Source organism: Austrofundulus limnaeus, unplaced genomic scaffold (assembly GCF_001266775.1).
Source record: "Austrofundulus limnaeus strain Quisiro unplaced genomic scaffold, Austrofundulus_limnaeus-1.0 Scaffold224, whole genome shotgun sequence".
NCBI lineage: Eukaryota > Metazoa > Chordata > Actinopteri > Cyprinodontiformes > Rivulidae > Austrofundulus > Austrofundulus limnaeus.
The window spans coordinates 242,860-256,355 of NW_013952626.1; the positions used below are offsets into that span (position 1 = coordinate 242,860).

The window sequence follows — 13,496 nt, forward strand, 5'->3', positions numbered from 1 at the left end:
GAGTGAGAGGGAAAGACAAAGTGAGAAGAAGAAAAAAACATAAAAAAAGCATGTGAAAAGGGTGTGGGGAGCTCCAGCTTTCCAGGTGACCCCTGACCTGGGCCCTTTGTGCCAGCCCAGCGCTGGGCTAAGTGGCGGTTTTGTCGGGGCCTCCTCGTTCAATGGCCACCCCGCTGACAGACATGTTGTATATCCTCAGTGGGTATTATGGAGGGGGAGAGAGCCTGCCCAGTATGTGTATTAGCAGTGAAAAGCAAGGAGACTAAATCTTAGCTTAGGTTTTACTTTTYAAAAGATTTTATTTGAACACAGAAAAAACTGGGAAGTCAAATACTTGAGCAGACTGTAAGATTATTAAACATTAACCTTTGTGCTACAGGAGGAGGGTTTCTGCTCTTTACATTTAATTAAGCTTTGGTTTTTTTTCCCCTAAAAGAATTTAAGGTGGTGCAGTAATAAATGACAGGAAAGTTTAAATAAGCAAAACCTGGTCTAATAACACACATGAAGATGGGTGGACCTGACAGAGATTAAAACACATTTGATGGTAATTATTAGGAGTCTGGAAAATCCTCTTTGAGTGTCTGTCTGAGCAAACCCACACCCTTTGGATGAGTWGTTTAAATCAATACTCCCAACTCCAAAAAACCCCCCACCGTGTTTCAAACTTATTTTATTAAACGCCGGAGCCAAATAAAACACTAATGGGCAATGTACCATGAAACAGCCGTGAAATCTGTTTGGCCAAAAAAAAAAACAAAAAAAAAACCGCTCCACACTTGTGCCCTCTTCCTCCCCACTACTTGTTCTGACCCAGACTGCGGTGGTAGTTCTGYGGGATGTAAAGATGTCAAGGCCAGAACGTAAACTGCTGATGGCGGCGGAGGCGAAAGAAAAACGGTTGTCGGCCGGTGCCAAGTTGGACGCTCACTTACACTGAAAAATGCGAGTTTCACACGATTTTTGTTTTGACTTATAATCAAATAACTTGTAACGCCAATGCTTTATGTTATTCAGTTATTCCAAATATTCTGCCAGGGAAGGATGTGGAACTAAAAGGAAAGCAGAGTAAAATACAATAAAAAGCTTAGTAATAAATGACAGGGAAAAAAATAAAAAGAGTTTATTTTTTATATACTTTGACCTCAGTGGCACAACCTCATCACCTTTCCTGCCAACTAAACAAAGTCCCATGGCAGCCACTCCCACCATGGATTACCTCACTCTCTCGTTGTGTACWCAAACTCCTATACACAAAGCAAGGCCCTAAAAAAAACGTAAACCCCCATTCCTCTACTCTGTGGTCAAACATGTATTAAAAATGTAACAATCACATTTATGCCAATTAGTGTCCCGCTGATGAGCTCAGCTCTGTCAGCTTTTATCCTAAACACTGCAGGGGGTCGCAGTTTCCTCTCTACTTTAATGAATGCTAATGAAATTAAAAGAAAGGTTCTAATAATTTGTGACAGTGGGATCTTTTCTCTCAGCCCTCCGACCCACCTGGGAATCTCTTTTTCTCGTTTCCCCTACAAGTGGCGTAGCATCCACTCTGAATGAATGCCTGGTCTGTCCGGGGAAGATTTGGCCCTTTGTGAAAGTTATAATTGCCAAAAATAGCAAAAGACATGAAAGCCAGTAATTAATATGGAGCCAAATATTTCCAGAGCTGCCGTCTCCTTTCCATTTCTTTTTGAACGAGTGAGGTAAAATGAGGGGGGAAAAAAGGCTTAGAAAATAGCGCTGCACAGGAGGTGATAGTTAAGCTGCAGTTATTATTAAGGCTGAATAAGTGGAGTGTTTATTATAGTGACTAAAGTGTGCTGAATATGTAATTAAAAGTGAATGAGAGATAAAGCTGAACCCCCTGCCTAGAGTACACCCCCGGGCCTCTCCCTTGCTTGTACCTCAACACAAACAGCTTTAATTCACAAAGACAGTATCTGTTGTATACAAAAGGGCCGGGGGCTGCAGAAAGACAGGTTTCAAGGGGCCAAATTCCTGCTGGATTTTCTCGCCTCGCCTCGGGCCAGCTGCAAGGAAAATAACTCGTGAAAAGAGCGGACAGGCCAGCAAAAACAACATGCTGACCTGCCCGAGTCATCATTTATGGCTCTTGGAAACAGTGTCCCAAACAAAACTGAGGTTCAGGTGCTTCCAACTATCAGAACTCTGTGATCCTTGTGTGACAGAAAAAAAAAACAACTAAAATTTAATGAAATAATCTAAAATTTTAATGTAGGAAAAATCCTTCTTATGGCAGGAATCATAAAAWTACAGGCAGTTTGGTAATACGGCTTTATTTTATACAATAACAATGTAAATAGAATAAAAATATTGTAGCTCTATATCTTCAAAAAACTTTGAAGTGTTTGTGCAGTATGCTTTATTACTTAAAACTCTTTTTTTGTGGGGGTGGCCTATCTATAAATCTACAAAACACTGATAACAATGTTTTTATTCACATTATTGACATTTATTTAAAGACTTGTTTCTTTAGAAATCTGAAAGATTTGCCTTGCAACTTGTTCCTTAAATAGGTGCAGAAAGAAGCTAGGGGGTGAAGCATGCTGTCCGATCCCGCCGGGGCTAAATGTGATCTGATAGCCTTAGCCTCAGAACAAACGACTCCCTTCCTTAAACAAATTGTTCCAATTTTCCGCAACAAATTCTGTCACAAAATGACAGCACGCTCTTCATTCCCTTCCTGCTCCTTCTTTCTGCTGCAACCCCAAACCCATCTGACCTTCCCTGCCCCTGACCACCATGGCCAATCCGCCTTTAATCCACCTCCAAGTGGTTCGAACCAGGTCACCACGCCTGTGAGACGGGTTCTGGAGTCTGTGGCTCAGCGAGGAGAAAGGAGGAGACGACTTTATTACCAGCGGGGGAAAGCTAACGGACACACACACACACACACACACACAAACACACACACACACACACACACACACAAACACACACACACACGCGCAACCAGACTAGACCTGATCAGGCCAAGCCAGACCAAGAGAGGAGACCCTAACTGCAGCTGCCAGGTCATGGCAACAAAAGAAACTTCTCCTGTCATTTTGTAAAGTTAGCTTGGTTATAAAGTTAGCTTTTRACTTTTTCATTCATTAAATATTCCGAATGTTTGCTAGCACAAAGTAAAATAATTTAAAATGAATATATTTTACTGGTTAAGTTGTATAAATTTACAAAGTACTATGGAGCAACACTGTGCTATATATGATGATAATTCACTAAAACTAAGTCATGTTGCAGAGAAAAATGAAAAATGAACCCGTAAAACAAAAGCAACAATATTTTGATGGGATTTTATGAAGAGATAAGAAAATTSAGAAAGTATACAAATACCTTGGTATTAAAACCCATTGCATTCTGGGAGGTTTTGTAGAGTTCTGGGTACTTCAGCATGTTTTCTTTCCTACAGGAGCGCTCAAATATTCCCAAAGTGAGAGGCGGTAAAGCAGTGAAGAGCTACATCCAAGAAAAAACAAAACACAGCAATTCAATCTGACAATTTTAGACATTGCTACAAAGGTTCTTATTTAAAATCAGAGACAACACAAAAAAACAATCTTTGRTTTGTTTAAGACTAACAGCTGGTGCCTGTCTTGTGTCTTCACCATCACCTCCATGTGTTTATCTTTTAGTTGCACTTTATTCTCTCCTTGCAGCACACTTAAGTTTAGTTATTGTAGACCACTGACCTTAAATCTTTTGGGGTTTCTTATTTTGATTCGCCATGCTCTCAGCCTGTTCATATGTAAAACCTTTGCCCAATGAACATCTGGATTGTTCTGGACCAAGAAGCTAGTATTTAAGTGTAATTTCTTAGAGATGGTGTAATGTTCTATACAGCAGCTGCTGAGAGGAGCGACGGTATTGTGTGACTGAGGGGCCGGTTGGTGTGAGATCCCCACAGACCCATCTGGAGTGGGAGTCTGCAGGCCTCAGTTTGCAGGACCAATGGGCCAACAGGACATGCTCCATTGGGCTCCTTTCTTATTCACAGCCAAGCCCAGGAAGATCTCTATAAAAGGGGCRGATTCAGACCACTGCCTCCAACAGACTCCCACTGAGCTGAAGGAATTCACCYAGTTTTCAAAATTATTTATATAAAAAAAAGACTAAACTCTATTCTCTTGTTTCAGTTTAACGCTGATTATCAGAGTTGTAGCTCATTATGTAACCTATAAAAGAGGCAGGGCTGTGACGGTATTTTTCTGGATTGACAGTTCAAGCTATAAATTGCTTCTATTCATTTTTGTTGACAGACTGGGGTGCTTTTCAATGAAAAGTTGGAACATGAACTCATTGCAGTACATCATGGACTTTTTTTTTTCCCCTTGACTGCTTAATTTATGACAATTATGAAATATGAGTTCATTAGGAGTGGTCCCATTATACTGCCCTGTGGGACTCCCAAAATTARCAGCCAGCTCACTTGCTGCTCCAGTCCTCTCAGTCTTTTTGAACATCCAAGTGAGCTGGTTTAGCTAACTACACCCTGTGGTGCAAGCTGTTCCTCCACATTCAGCACATAGCTCAGGGCACAGAGGGAGTATGGGCTTGACATCTGGTCATAAATAACAAAGACAATTTTCAGGATGTAAATGCCATACTGGGGCAAAAAACAGATTAATTTTAGGGTACTACAGCTAATTACCTCTTTGTCAAAAAGGTGGCTCAGTAGAAGAGTAAAGTGAAATGTTTAGAGAGCAATTAACACTCACCACGTTATACAAACCGATGCACCAGCGTTCAAACAGAATCTGTCCAGAGAAACCATTGACGAATGCAAACCAAATCTGAGGGAGACAAAAATCACACATGAAGGGTCAGAGCAGCAAAATAACAGCTTAAACTCAAAACAACAACTTCATAATCATTCATATCAATCAACAGTTCAGTTCAGCCTCTCTGAAACACCACAAAATGCCTTAAAAGTGCAAAAGTCCTTTCAAATATAGACACAAATAAATGATAACGTTCATTTAATTTGAGATAAAAACATTTTTACCAGCCTTAAACTACATCCCACTCTGTTTTTTGTTGACACAACTCACATTATCACAGTATCACATTATGTGCATGAATCAAAAATAGAACAGCTTTAACTCTTAATTGCTTTTAAGGTGGTGCACCTTGTAATAACGAATGTTTATGCTATTAAACTAAACAAAAATAAGTGGGGTTTTTTTTGTCATAGGTCTTGAATTTATGTAGTTTAGTTGGAAGTGGTGACCTGTAATCAACATGCAATTAGTCTGTGGGAGAAGGAGCAAAAATCAGGTCAGTGACAAAAAAATAAATAAATAAACAAAATGACAAAAAGTTGCAAAGACTCTCAGATCTCCAACTCTACAATGAAAACTGTGTTCTGTATTTATCCCAAAAAATTCCATTGTAYTTTCCAAACATAAATCAAATCTATATCTTTTGCTTTAAGCCTTGCTCCACCCAGTGAGATGTGAATGACAGATGAGGTTAGTTGCACGGCCAAAGWCACTTAGGAAATCTGAGTAAGAGAGACTTAGAATGGTTTTATGCTAAGAAAGAGTAGTTAAGGTAATGTAAACCATCTGCAGTGTGGAAATGRTGCATAATATTTACCAGAACAAAAMTAGTTATTGAACATAAAACAGAAGCAATGTCCATCTAAAAAARTTTTGTTGTTGCAAAGACAATTTTTTGGTGTCATTCAGTAAAACGGACCGAAACGCTTGACATTTTTTGCAATATGAATCAGAATTTGCACCTCACAGTGTTGCACTGTGATCCAGAACAGGCTTTCGCAAATGCCAAAACTGTCAAAAGAACATAAGGGGAGCTGTGTCTTTGGCCACGGCCTACCAAGAATTTCCCCGCTTCATTTAACATCATTATGAAGGCATGAACTGCTACAAATTCTCAGATGGGGACAAAAGCTGTTTCACGGCCCCACCCGCCGCCGCTGCTGCCACTGTCTGCGGAACCAAAACCAGCCTGCACACTGGGCTCTCCCACTGCAATGTGTCGGCGTATGCATTAAAACAAATGGTGTGTGTTGGGGGGAACGACACAGCCCATCTTTTTGTACGTTTGTCCAGACCCAGCTACACCCAACTATCACACATCCCAGGCCCTACACCATCAGGTGCACTTTGCTAGGTTGTTGGTTTTTACAGGGGTGTTCAGTGGAATATGGGACCATGTTGCTCTGAATGCAACGACATCTACTCAATACCACAGCAGTCTCAGATGTTTGGATCTTGGCTTGTTTCAAAATGCATTCAGATGCCGTTGCTATGGGCTATGTATAGATGGAGCTCAAGTCATGAGGCAGGTTCAGCTATTAGCATGGCTCAAGCAACGCTAACGAGAGGCTAGTGGGTAGGTCAAACTTCTGAATTAATTACAGCTCTGCTCAATAAGAGCCTTTGGGCTGATACATTGTTGTGCTAAGTTAAAAAAAGGCCCCTATTCACAGAGCGTGGTAACTGCTTCTGTGCGAGTATTTTGGCCTCGTCGTCGACGTCCCAAAAGCTTCTCCCTTCTTTTTTACTCTCTCCGTCTCTTGAGGGACAGATGCATTGATTTGCTCATTAGGGGAAGTACCAGGCAGGATTTTAGTTCGCCTTTTCTTCTCCTCATTGAGTGCCACTCAGTGGAGGGGTGTGGCTGGCCTCTTTCCCTCGCTGCACATCGTGAAAACAGCGATGGAGAAAAAGTGGGAGCTACAATAAAAAAAGAGGATTGGGCAGGGGCAAACGGGTAAGAAGACTTGCATATTCATCAGCAAATGAAAAATCCCTGAGCTGCTCCACAGCGGTGTAGTGTTGTGTAGAAATGTTTTGCAGGGAGGTGGGGGAGGRGGGGATGACATTTGTTCCCCCCAGCAGTGTGAGTTCTTATACTCTTAMGTTCAGATCTGTAGAGTTGCTACTAGAATTTATATAGAAAGAAAACAAAGAATAAAAGGTGATAAAGACGAAGCCGATAAATATGCTGAAAATATGTGGAGCGACACAGAGAGGTGGTCTTACAATGCCAGTCTCAGGCCTCTCTGGATTCATTCAGTCAAACTGATCGGTAAGCTTCGCTCCTTTACTTTGAGCGGTCTCCAAACACGCAGAGCTCGACTCAATGAGCTTTCATGTAATTACCTCATAAATGCCACTTGTCCATCACTCCACTATGCAGGACCCAGCAATGTGTCAATCAACCCAGATCACAAAGATCGTTCATTTGAATTTAGTTGCTATGGCTTCTTTTACAAAGATTTCTTAGCCTTAATATGAATGAATCTGGTCCTTTTCACCACTATTCCTTAGTCTTAGAAATCCAACAAAGTCAACCTGAATTAAGCCTGAAGTCCAATAAAATAATTGAGCCACATGTTTATTTGTTTTTGATCTTTAAGGAAAGTCACGTCTCAAGTAGGACCATGCCCAAATACTTTAAAACTAAGAAAACCACATTAAACTATGGAGTGGTGCAATCTGTCAATCATTGAATAAAGTTCTAGTCTTACATTTATCAATAATTAACCATTAATGAATCTCAGGAAATGATCCAACGATCCAAGAGCTTTCAACTAATTTGAACTCACATTTAATTCTTCAACAATAGCAAAATGTTCCCTAACCCTTCAGCCCTGTGTGTTTTATAAGGAACAAAGACCGAAGGGAAAAGGAGTGAGATGAAAAGGGGTCTAAACACAGAGTCCTCCAGCCCCAGCATTCAAAATGTAGTCCTCGCTGTACCAGACAAGGAAGTTGTATACAAAAAGTTAAAATTCCCCATCAACATCCCCAATTCTCTCAATGTAAGTTAGCCTGAAAGTCAAAAAAAARRAAAAAAAAAGCAGGAGAGCTCAAACGTAAACCTATTAGGGCAACAAACGCAGCTTTTACTCAAACCCCGAGGCTGCCAGTGTGTTATATGTCAGGGTCTTACACAACGGGCACAGGCGGTGAAACAGTGATGAAATGTCCTTTTATCTACTTCAGTCTCAAGGAGCACAGCATGAGGGGAGGGGACTTGTGCTTTTAGATGGCAACAAAAGGTGTGCTGGAACTATAGATGTTATGTTCCAGTTTTTTTCTAAAAGAGCTTTGATGAGAGCCGGTGAGTTTGAAAGAGCAGCTGCATTTGGACACAAAAAAAAACCTGCACAGGTTTTGATTTGATTATATTCAGCTGAGGTGAATTCAAAACTCATGAAAGGCAAAGAGCAAAAATAAGATTAACTGAGTTTTTTTTTATTAACCATATGAAATGTTTATGTTTAGAAGAGTGGTGATCCTTTTTTATCCAAACATTAAAATGTGAATGAAGCACTACGAACACTTTGGAAAACGCAGAGACAAACAGAACTAATTTATCTTTATGCAAACAAAAAAAATTAATGTTTTGGTTTTGACTTCTGAAAATAAAGTTTTACTCTATCTTTCTGTGTGTAACTTGTATTTAACGTGATCTGGAAAAAGAGCAGCAGGATGTAATGGGCATAGGTGTAGTTTCAGCCTGGTAGTAGTAATAATTAATAAGTAATAAACAACAACCCTCTTTTACTTGTGTCACGATGAGCACAAAGCAGACAGACTGGAATGCTGCAGATAGCCAGCTGATTTTTCACGGCACATAAACAAGAATGAAGATTTTTAAAAAAGGCAGCAGAGGTCAAATGTCCCAGAAACAGATGAACAGAAGACAATGTTACAGGACTCATATTTCAGGAGCAGATTATGCTGATTGCCACTGGCTTTGCTTATGAAAAGAAGACAAAGTGTAAATCATGTCTTTTCTTTTTGTTCTTTTGATCAAATATGTTTTATTTATGAAGTGTGGAGAATTWAAAAAAACCAGAGAAAAGCTTAGGATTATTTCTTTCATTGATTAGATCTAAGCAACCAAAAGGTTTTGTTCTGGTTGCAAACATGCAAAGAGGAGTACATATTGTTCTGATGATAATTTTGTTTAATTTTGTAGTACGGCTGTTTCTCCAACAAAATATTTCATAATTATCATCCTACGCCCCAAATCCTGGTTTGTTGCAAAGGTTCTTTTATGTTGGTGGACACAAAGTGTGACAAACCTTAGCAGTGACCGAGTTTAAATTTCCCAGGTGACAAAAAGACTCAAGGTTGCCACTTTCTTGAAAGAAATCAGTAAACAGACGAAAACATCCGAGCACTGGCAGTGATAAAGCTGCTGCTGATAGGAAGTACTTAGCCTGTCGGGTCATTCCTGGTGAAACCTCTGAAGCAGCTATCTGTGTCAGCTCTGCTTCCTGTCAGGGAACATCAAGCCCACCATACACCAACAAACGTGCTGGGATTAACATGTGCAAAACTACAGAAACCTCATTGGCTGACAGCTGGGTTGTGAGACTGGATGAACAGCAGATTCTCACAGGGATGAGCTCAACTTTCATAAATCATTAAAGCTGAACTCGGTTTGTTTCATTTGAAAGAGTTGGAATAACTTTACATAACAGAAAAAACTGATTTTGGTTTAAAAAAAAGTGTTTTTTATTTTGGTTTATTGTATTCAAAGACACTGTGTAGAACTTACCTCAATAATGTAGAGAACAATGTTCTTGTAGAAACAGTACAGGATGCACTTGGCGACACGATTGTAGTTCCAGGCTCCGTGGACAAGCAGCAGATTCTTCAAGTATTTGAACTGTGACGGAGGGAGGAAGTGATGGATGAAGAGCGGAAGGCTGAGTATACTAAAGTTTAATGGTTTCTCATAATTACACATCGTGCCTGGAACTCTAAAACAACTTGAAGGACTTCAAGATTAAAGAAAGTATTTTGTCATTTTTCAACAGAATCCTAAAAGGACTGATGAGGCACTTTGGCCAAACACATTCCAGAAAGGTCCGGTTACAGGATAAAAGGYTGAGCTTTAAGCTGCTGCAATTAGAGGAGGTTTGTATGGGGGTACAGGTCCCCAAAGGCTGAGCATAGAAATTACATGCTTCAGATTATTATAATAATAATAATTTTTATTATTGTTATTGTGGGTGTGTGTGATAACACTGAGCTAAACTTTAAGTGTTCTTACAAATTAACAAAGAATACACACTTAAATCTGACTGTGAACTACCAGAAATCACTGTTACTTCGATAATCTGAACCTTACAATGAGTTTTTCACATGGATACAGTACATTCCTGTCTCTTTGCATTGGTTGTTGTGATGTAGAAATAACTAACAACAAAAAAGTGTTCRGCAATAAATTTAGGCTGGACACGGAATACGAAAAAAGTGGTGGAAGGGTAGGTAGAGAACAGTTTTACTTAATTTGTTTTTGAGTAACATGCATTTGTTTGTTTTAGGGYGTGCTCATCTTTCAGCATCATCGGAAAACTCTTTGTTGAACTTAAAGCTCAGAGGTGGGCCTCGGTTTGTGCGACCTCCCTCGCTGGATCAAACATCGGTTCGAAACAGAGCCGAGCTGATGACAGACGGACAGCAGAGGTGCCTCGACCCAAAACCTCTTAACGCTACACTTACTTAGACAGATAACTCTGAGTTCTCGACTAGAACCTTGTGGAAACAAGCTGCCTAGTGCTGTGATCTGTAGCAGGCCAGAGGAACATCTGATGCTCTGGAACATTATCATAATTCATGCACAGGGATAGAAAAAACAAGTTATGCAATTACCCAAGATTGATTTGGGTTTGCAGTCGGCAAATTACAGTTAATGTACTGTAACAGTAAAATACCAGTGGAAGGCTGGAGGTGAAATTTAATTTGAAACAGGGACCSAACTGAGAGACGTTATGAGACCACCTCGCATTGAAGGACAAACTCACTCTAGAGGTCACGTGGACTAAAGGACGCACTTCAGATGCTTTCAGTTGTCTTGAATAGTAATTGTACACTGAAGTGCAGAAAGCGGACTGCTGCGTTCCCATACTCTAAAGCCCTTCGGCTTTAACAGAAACACGATGCACCGAGCACTACTCTCCTTAACGAAGCCATGACACAGAAACTCAATGGCTTTTGTCGTTAACACGTATCCCATTTCGATGCAGGATTTCAAACAAACTGGTAACCAGGATGTGAGTGTGTTTTTAAGTAGTGTTTAGCCAGAAACTGTTTCTGCAGAGTTATGTTGGGAATCGGGTGTCACCAGACGCTTGTTTTACAGCTGTTAGTACTTCACTTTATAAGCTGAAGCCCTTTCAGACTTATGACCCATTGTCGCTTGGAACAATGTGGAAACCTATCACTTACACAGATTACATGAGAAGGCAGGGACAGGGATGGTAAATAGTGACAGTGTTGACAAACCAAGGAAGGCACATGCAGCTTCAAAGTCAACTTATTCTTGTTCTTATGCACAATATATAGGCATCGGACTGAAAGAAAAATGTAGTTAATCGTGTTYGTTTACCGGCTGTGTGCTTAACCATAAGGAGAATGTACAAATGCATGGAAAAGATTATTAAAGAGGACAAAACCAAGAGCTTTCTTGCTGAAGTCTGGTTTAATCAAGTGACCGAGAGTTCAGGCCGAAAATGAGGAAGTCCCATTAGTTTTAACAAAAGCTCAGAGGCGTGGCTCCGCCTATTTGATTACGTCATCAGCAAGGGGAGTCCCTAAACTTCTYGAAGCCAYGCCCCTCAGACATTAAAACTCTACCCTAATGAGGATTTAAAAGTTCAGTTATGTGTTGAATTTRWTTTCAGGCATATAGCTATTYAATWTAAAAATCATCAAGTTAARCAAAAYGGTCACAATTAACAATCATTACAGTTCTATCATAAAACTATACCATGTGTRTGTAATTTAAATCAGTTATATAARCCTAAACCCCAATAATTTATGCAACTCCCCCTTTTCACATGGGCCGAAATTGGTCATTTTTTRGAGTATCGGTATCGGCATGATATGAATATCCGATAYTGATTTTCCATTTTTTAGCTTTTTGTTTCTGTTTTGGCAGGCRAAATGTTTGGTCGGGTGGTATCTGTTTGATGGTGATAGTGATACTGATGCTGCACAGCCAGGAATAATTGAAGTAGAAAGCCATGTCAGAGGTCTGGTCGTTTATTTATGGTATCAAAAAAAGACCCAAGTGTGTTTGTGCGTATATAAATAATTTATGTGTTTGTGTAATATCGGTAAATATCGGTTATCGGCCATAACACCAATAATAATAACATCGGATATCGATATCGGCTGAAATTTTCATATCGGTGCATCCCTAATTAAAATAATAATCTGGTTTTTGCAGTGTCTCTTTGCTTCCCCGCTTTCTTCACCATGTGTCTCTGCCGCCACGCTCACCTGAGCAATAGAGTAGTCAGAGGAGTTCGCTGCCTGCAAACCCTCGTTGCCTGAGATTCCCACTCCGACGTGAGCCGTCTGGATCATCCCTACGTCGTTAGCACCGTCACCGATGGCCAGCGTGATCATCTTCACTTGTTTCTTTACCATCTCAACCACTTCTGACTTCTGGAGAGGAGAAACTCTAAAAACAAAAAGATATCACACTTAATGTATCATGTCATGTAAGCAATGTTACATAATGACTGAATTTTCATTTTATAACATTGATGGATTTGAATTACACAAGTTTTATTTATGAGCCTCTAGATGTGATTATCTTCTACAAACTCATCCTTTATGAAGGAGGGTAATAGTTTCATTTAAAAAAACAAGGAAAAAAGTGCAATTTTTTAAAGTTAAATTCATGTTTGGACATGAGAAAAGATTTCTGGTGTCTGTGTACAGAATTAATTGAATTCCTAAATTATTATTTTATCTTGGTGGTCAGACAGTTATTACCTGTTGCTGGCAGGAAGAGATGAAAAAAATGTGTGAGAGGAACATGAAGTTGTGAAGCTACAAATCTACACCTTTCATTGGAACTCCTTGGTGCCAGGCCAGCCAGCTGCCGACACCGCATGAAATAACATCTGTCTCCAGCTCCCATAAAAACCATTTCCTCCACCCTTTGGAAGTTTGCAGGCTTTTTTAACTGGCCTCCAAGAGAAGTGAGTCAGAGTGTATATAAATCATGTTTTTTGTAATAATCAAGTAAAATTTAATTTTCTTAATTACGTAGTTTAGCTTATGTTGTCTTGTTAGCACATATTCCTTTACCTTGGAGGTCTGTTTCAGCCTTTTATACATTTATTAGCAGGTWAGCGTGTCTATGTGTTTATTTAGGGGGCTGATTTCTGTAAGACTGGCTCAGAAACTATTTCGTCTTATTAATGTCTACTAAAGTACTCAAACTTAAGAATGGCTGCTTTATTTACAGGACTTATTGTGAACTTCTGTGAAAACCTGCAGCCTAAAACACGGGAGTTTTCTCTGTGGTGCACCAAGTCTCTAGAGATGATGATGGAAAGTGTTTCTGTCTTTCAGAGTTAAAMTGTTAATGTTTATGTTCTCTGAGGTTGAAGAGGCCTCATTCATTTCTCGGGCGTATCGTCTTGCCCACAAGGCTCAGGCAGGTGGAGGTGCGGGGGTGGGGGT

General features: G+C 40.0%; 1 protein-coding gene across 12 annotated transcripts in view; it reads right to left on the reverse strand.

Annotated features, from left to right (window-relative positions):
• Nucleotides 1–3,360: 3,360 nt before the first annotated feature.
• The window catches only part of atp8a1 (ATPase phospholipid transporting 8A1), a gene marked incomplete at its 3' end in the record, with an annotated part of 86,277 nt that continues 76,141 nt past the window's right edge, over nt 3,361–13,496 (reverse strand). For all 12 annotated transcript variants that reach the window (XM_014019567.1, XM_014019569.1, XM_014019566.1 and 9 more), the window contains 4 exon segments: nt 3,361–3,483; nt 4,743–4,817; nt 9,568–9,678; nt 12,300–12,483. In XM_014019567.1, coding sequence (XP_013875021.1) covers nt 3,361–3,483; nt 4,743–4,817; nt 9,568–9,678; nt 12,300–12,483 — 493 coding nt within the window.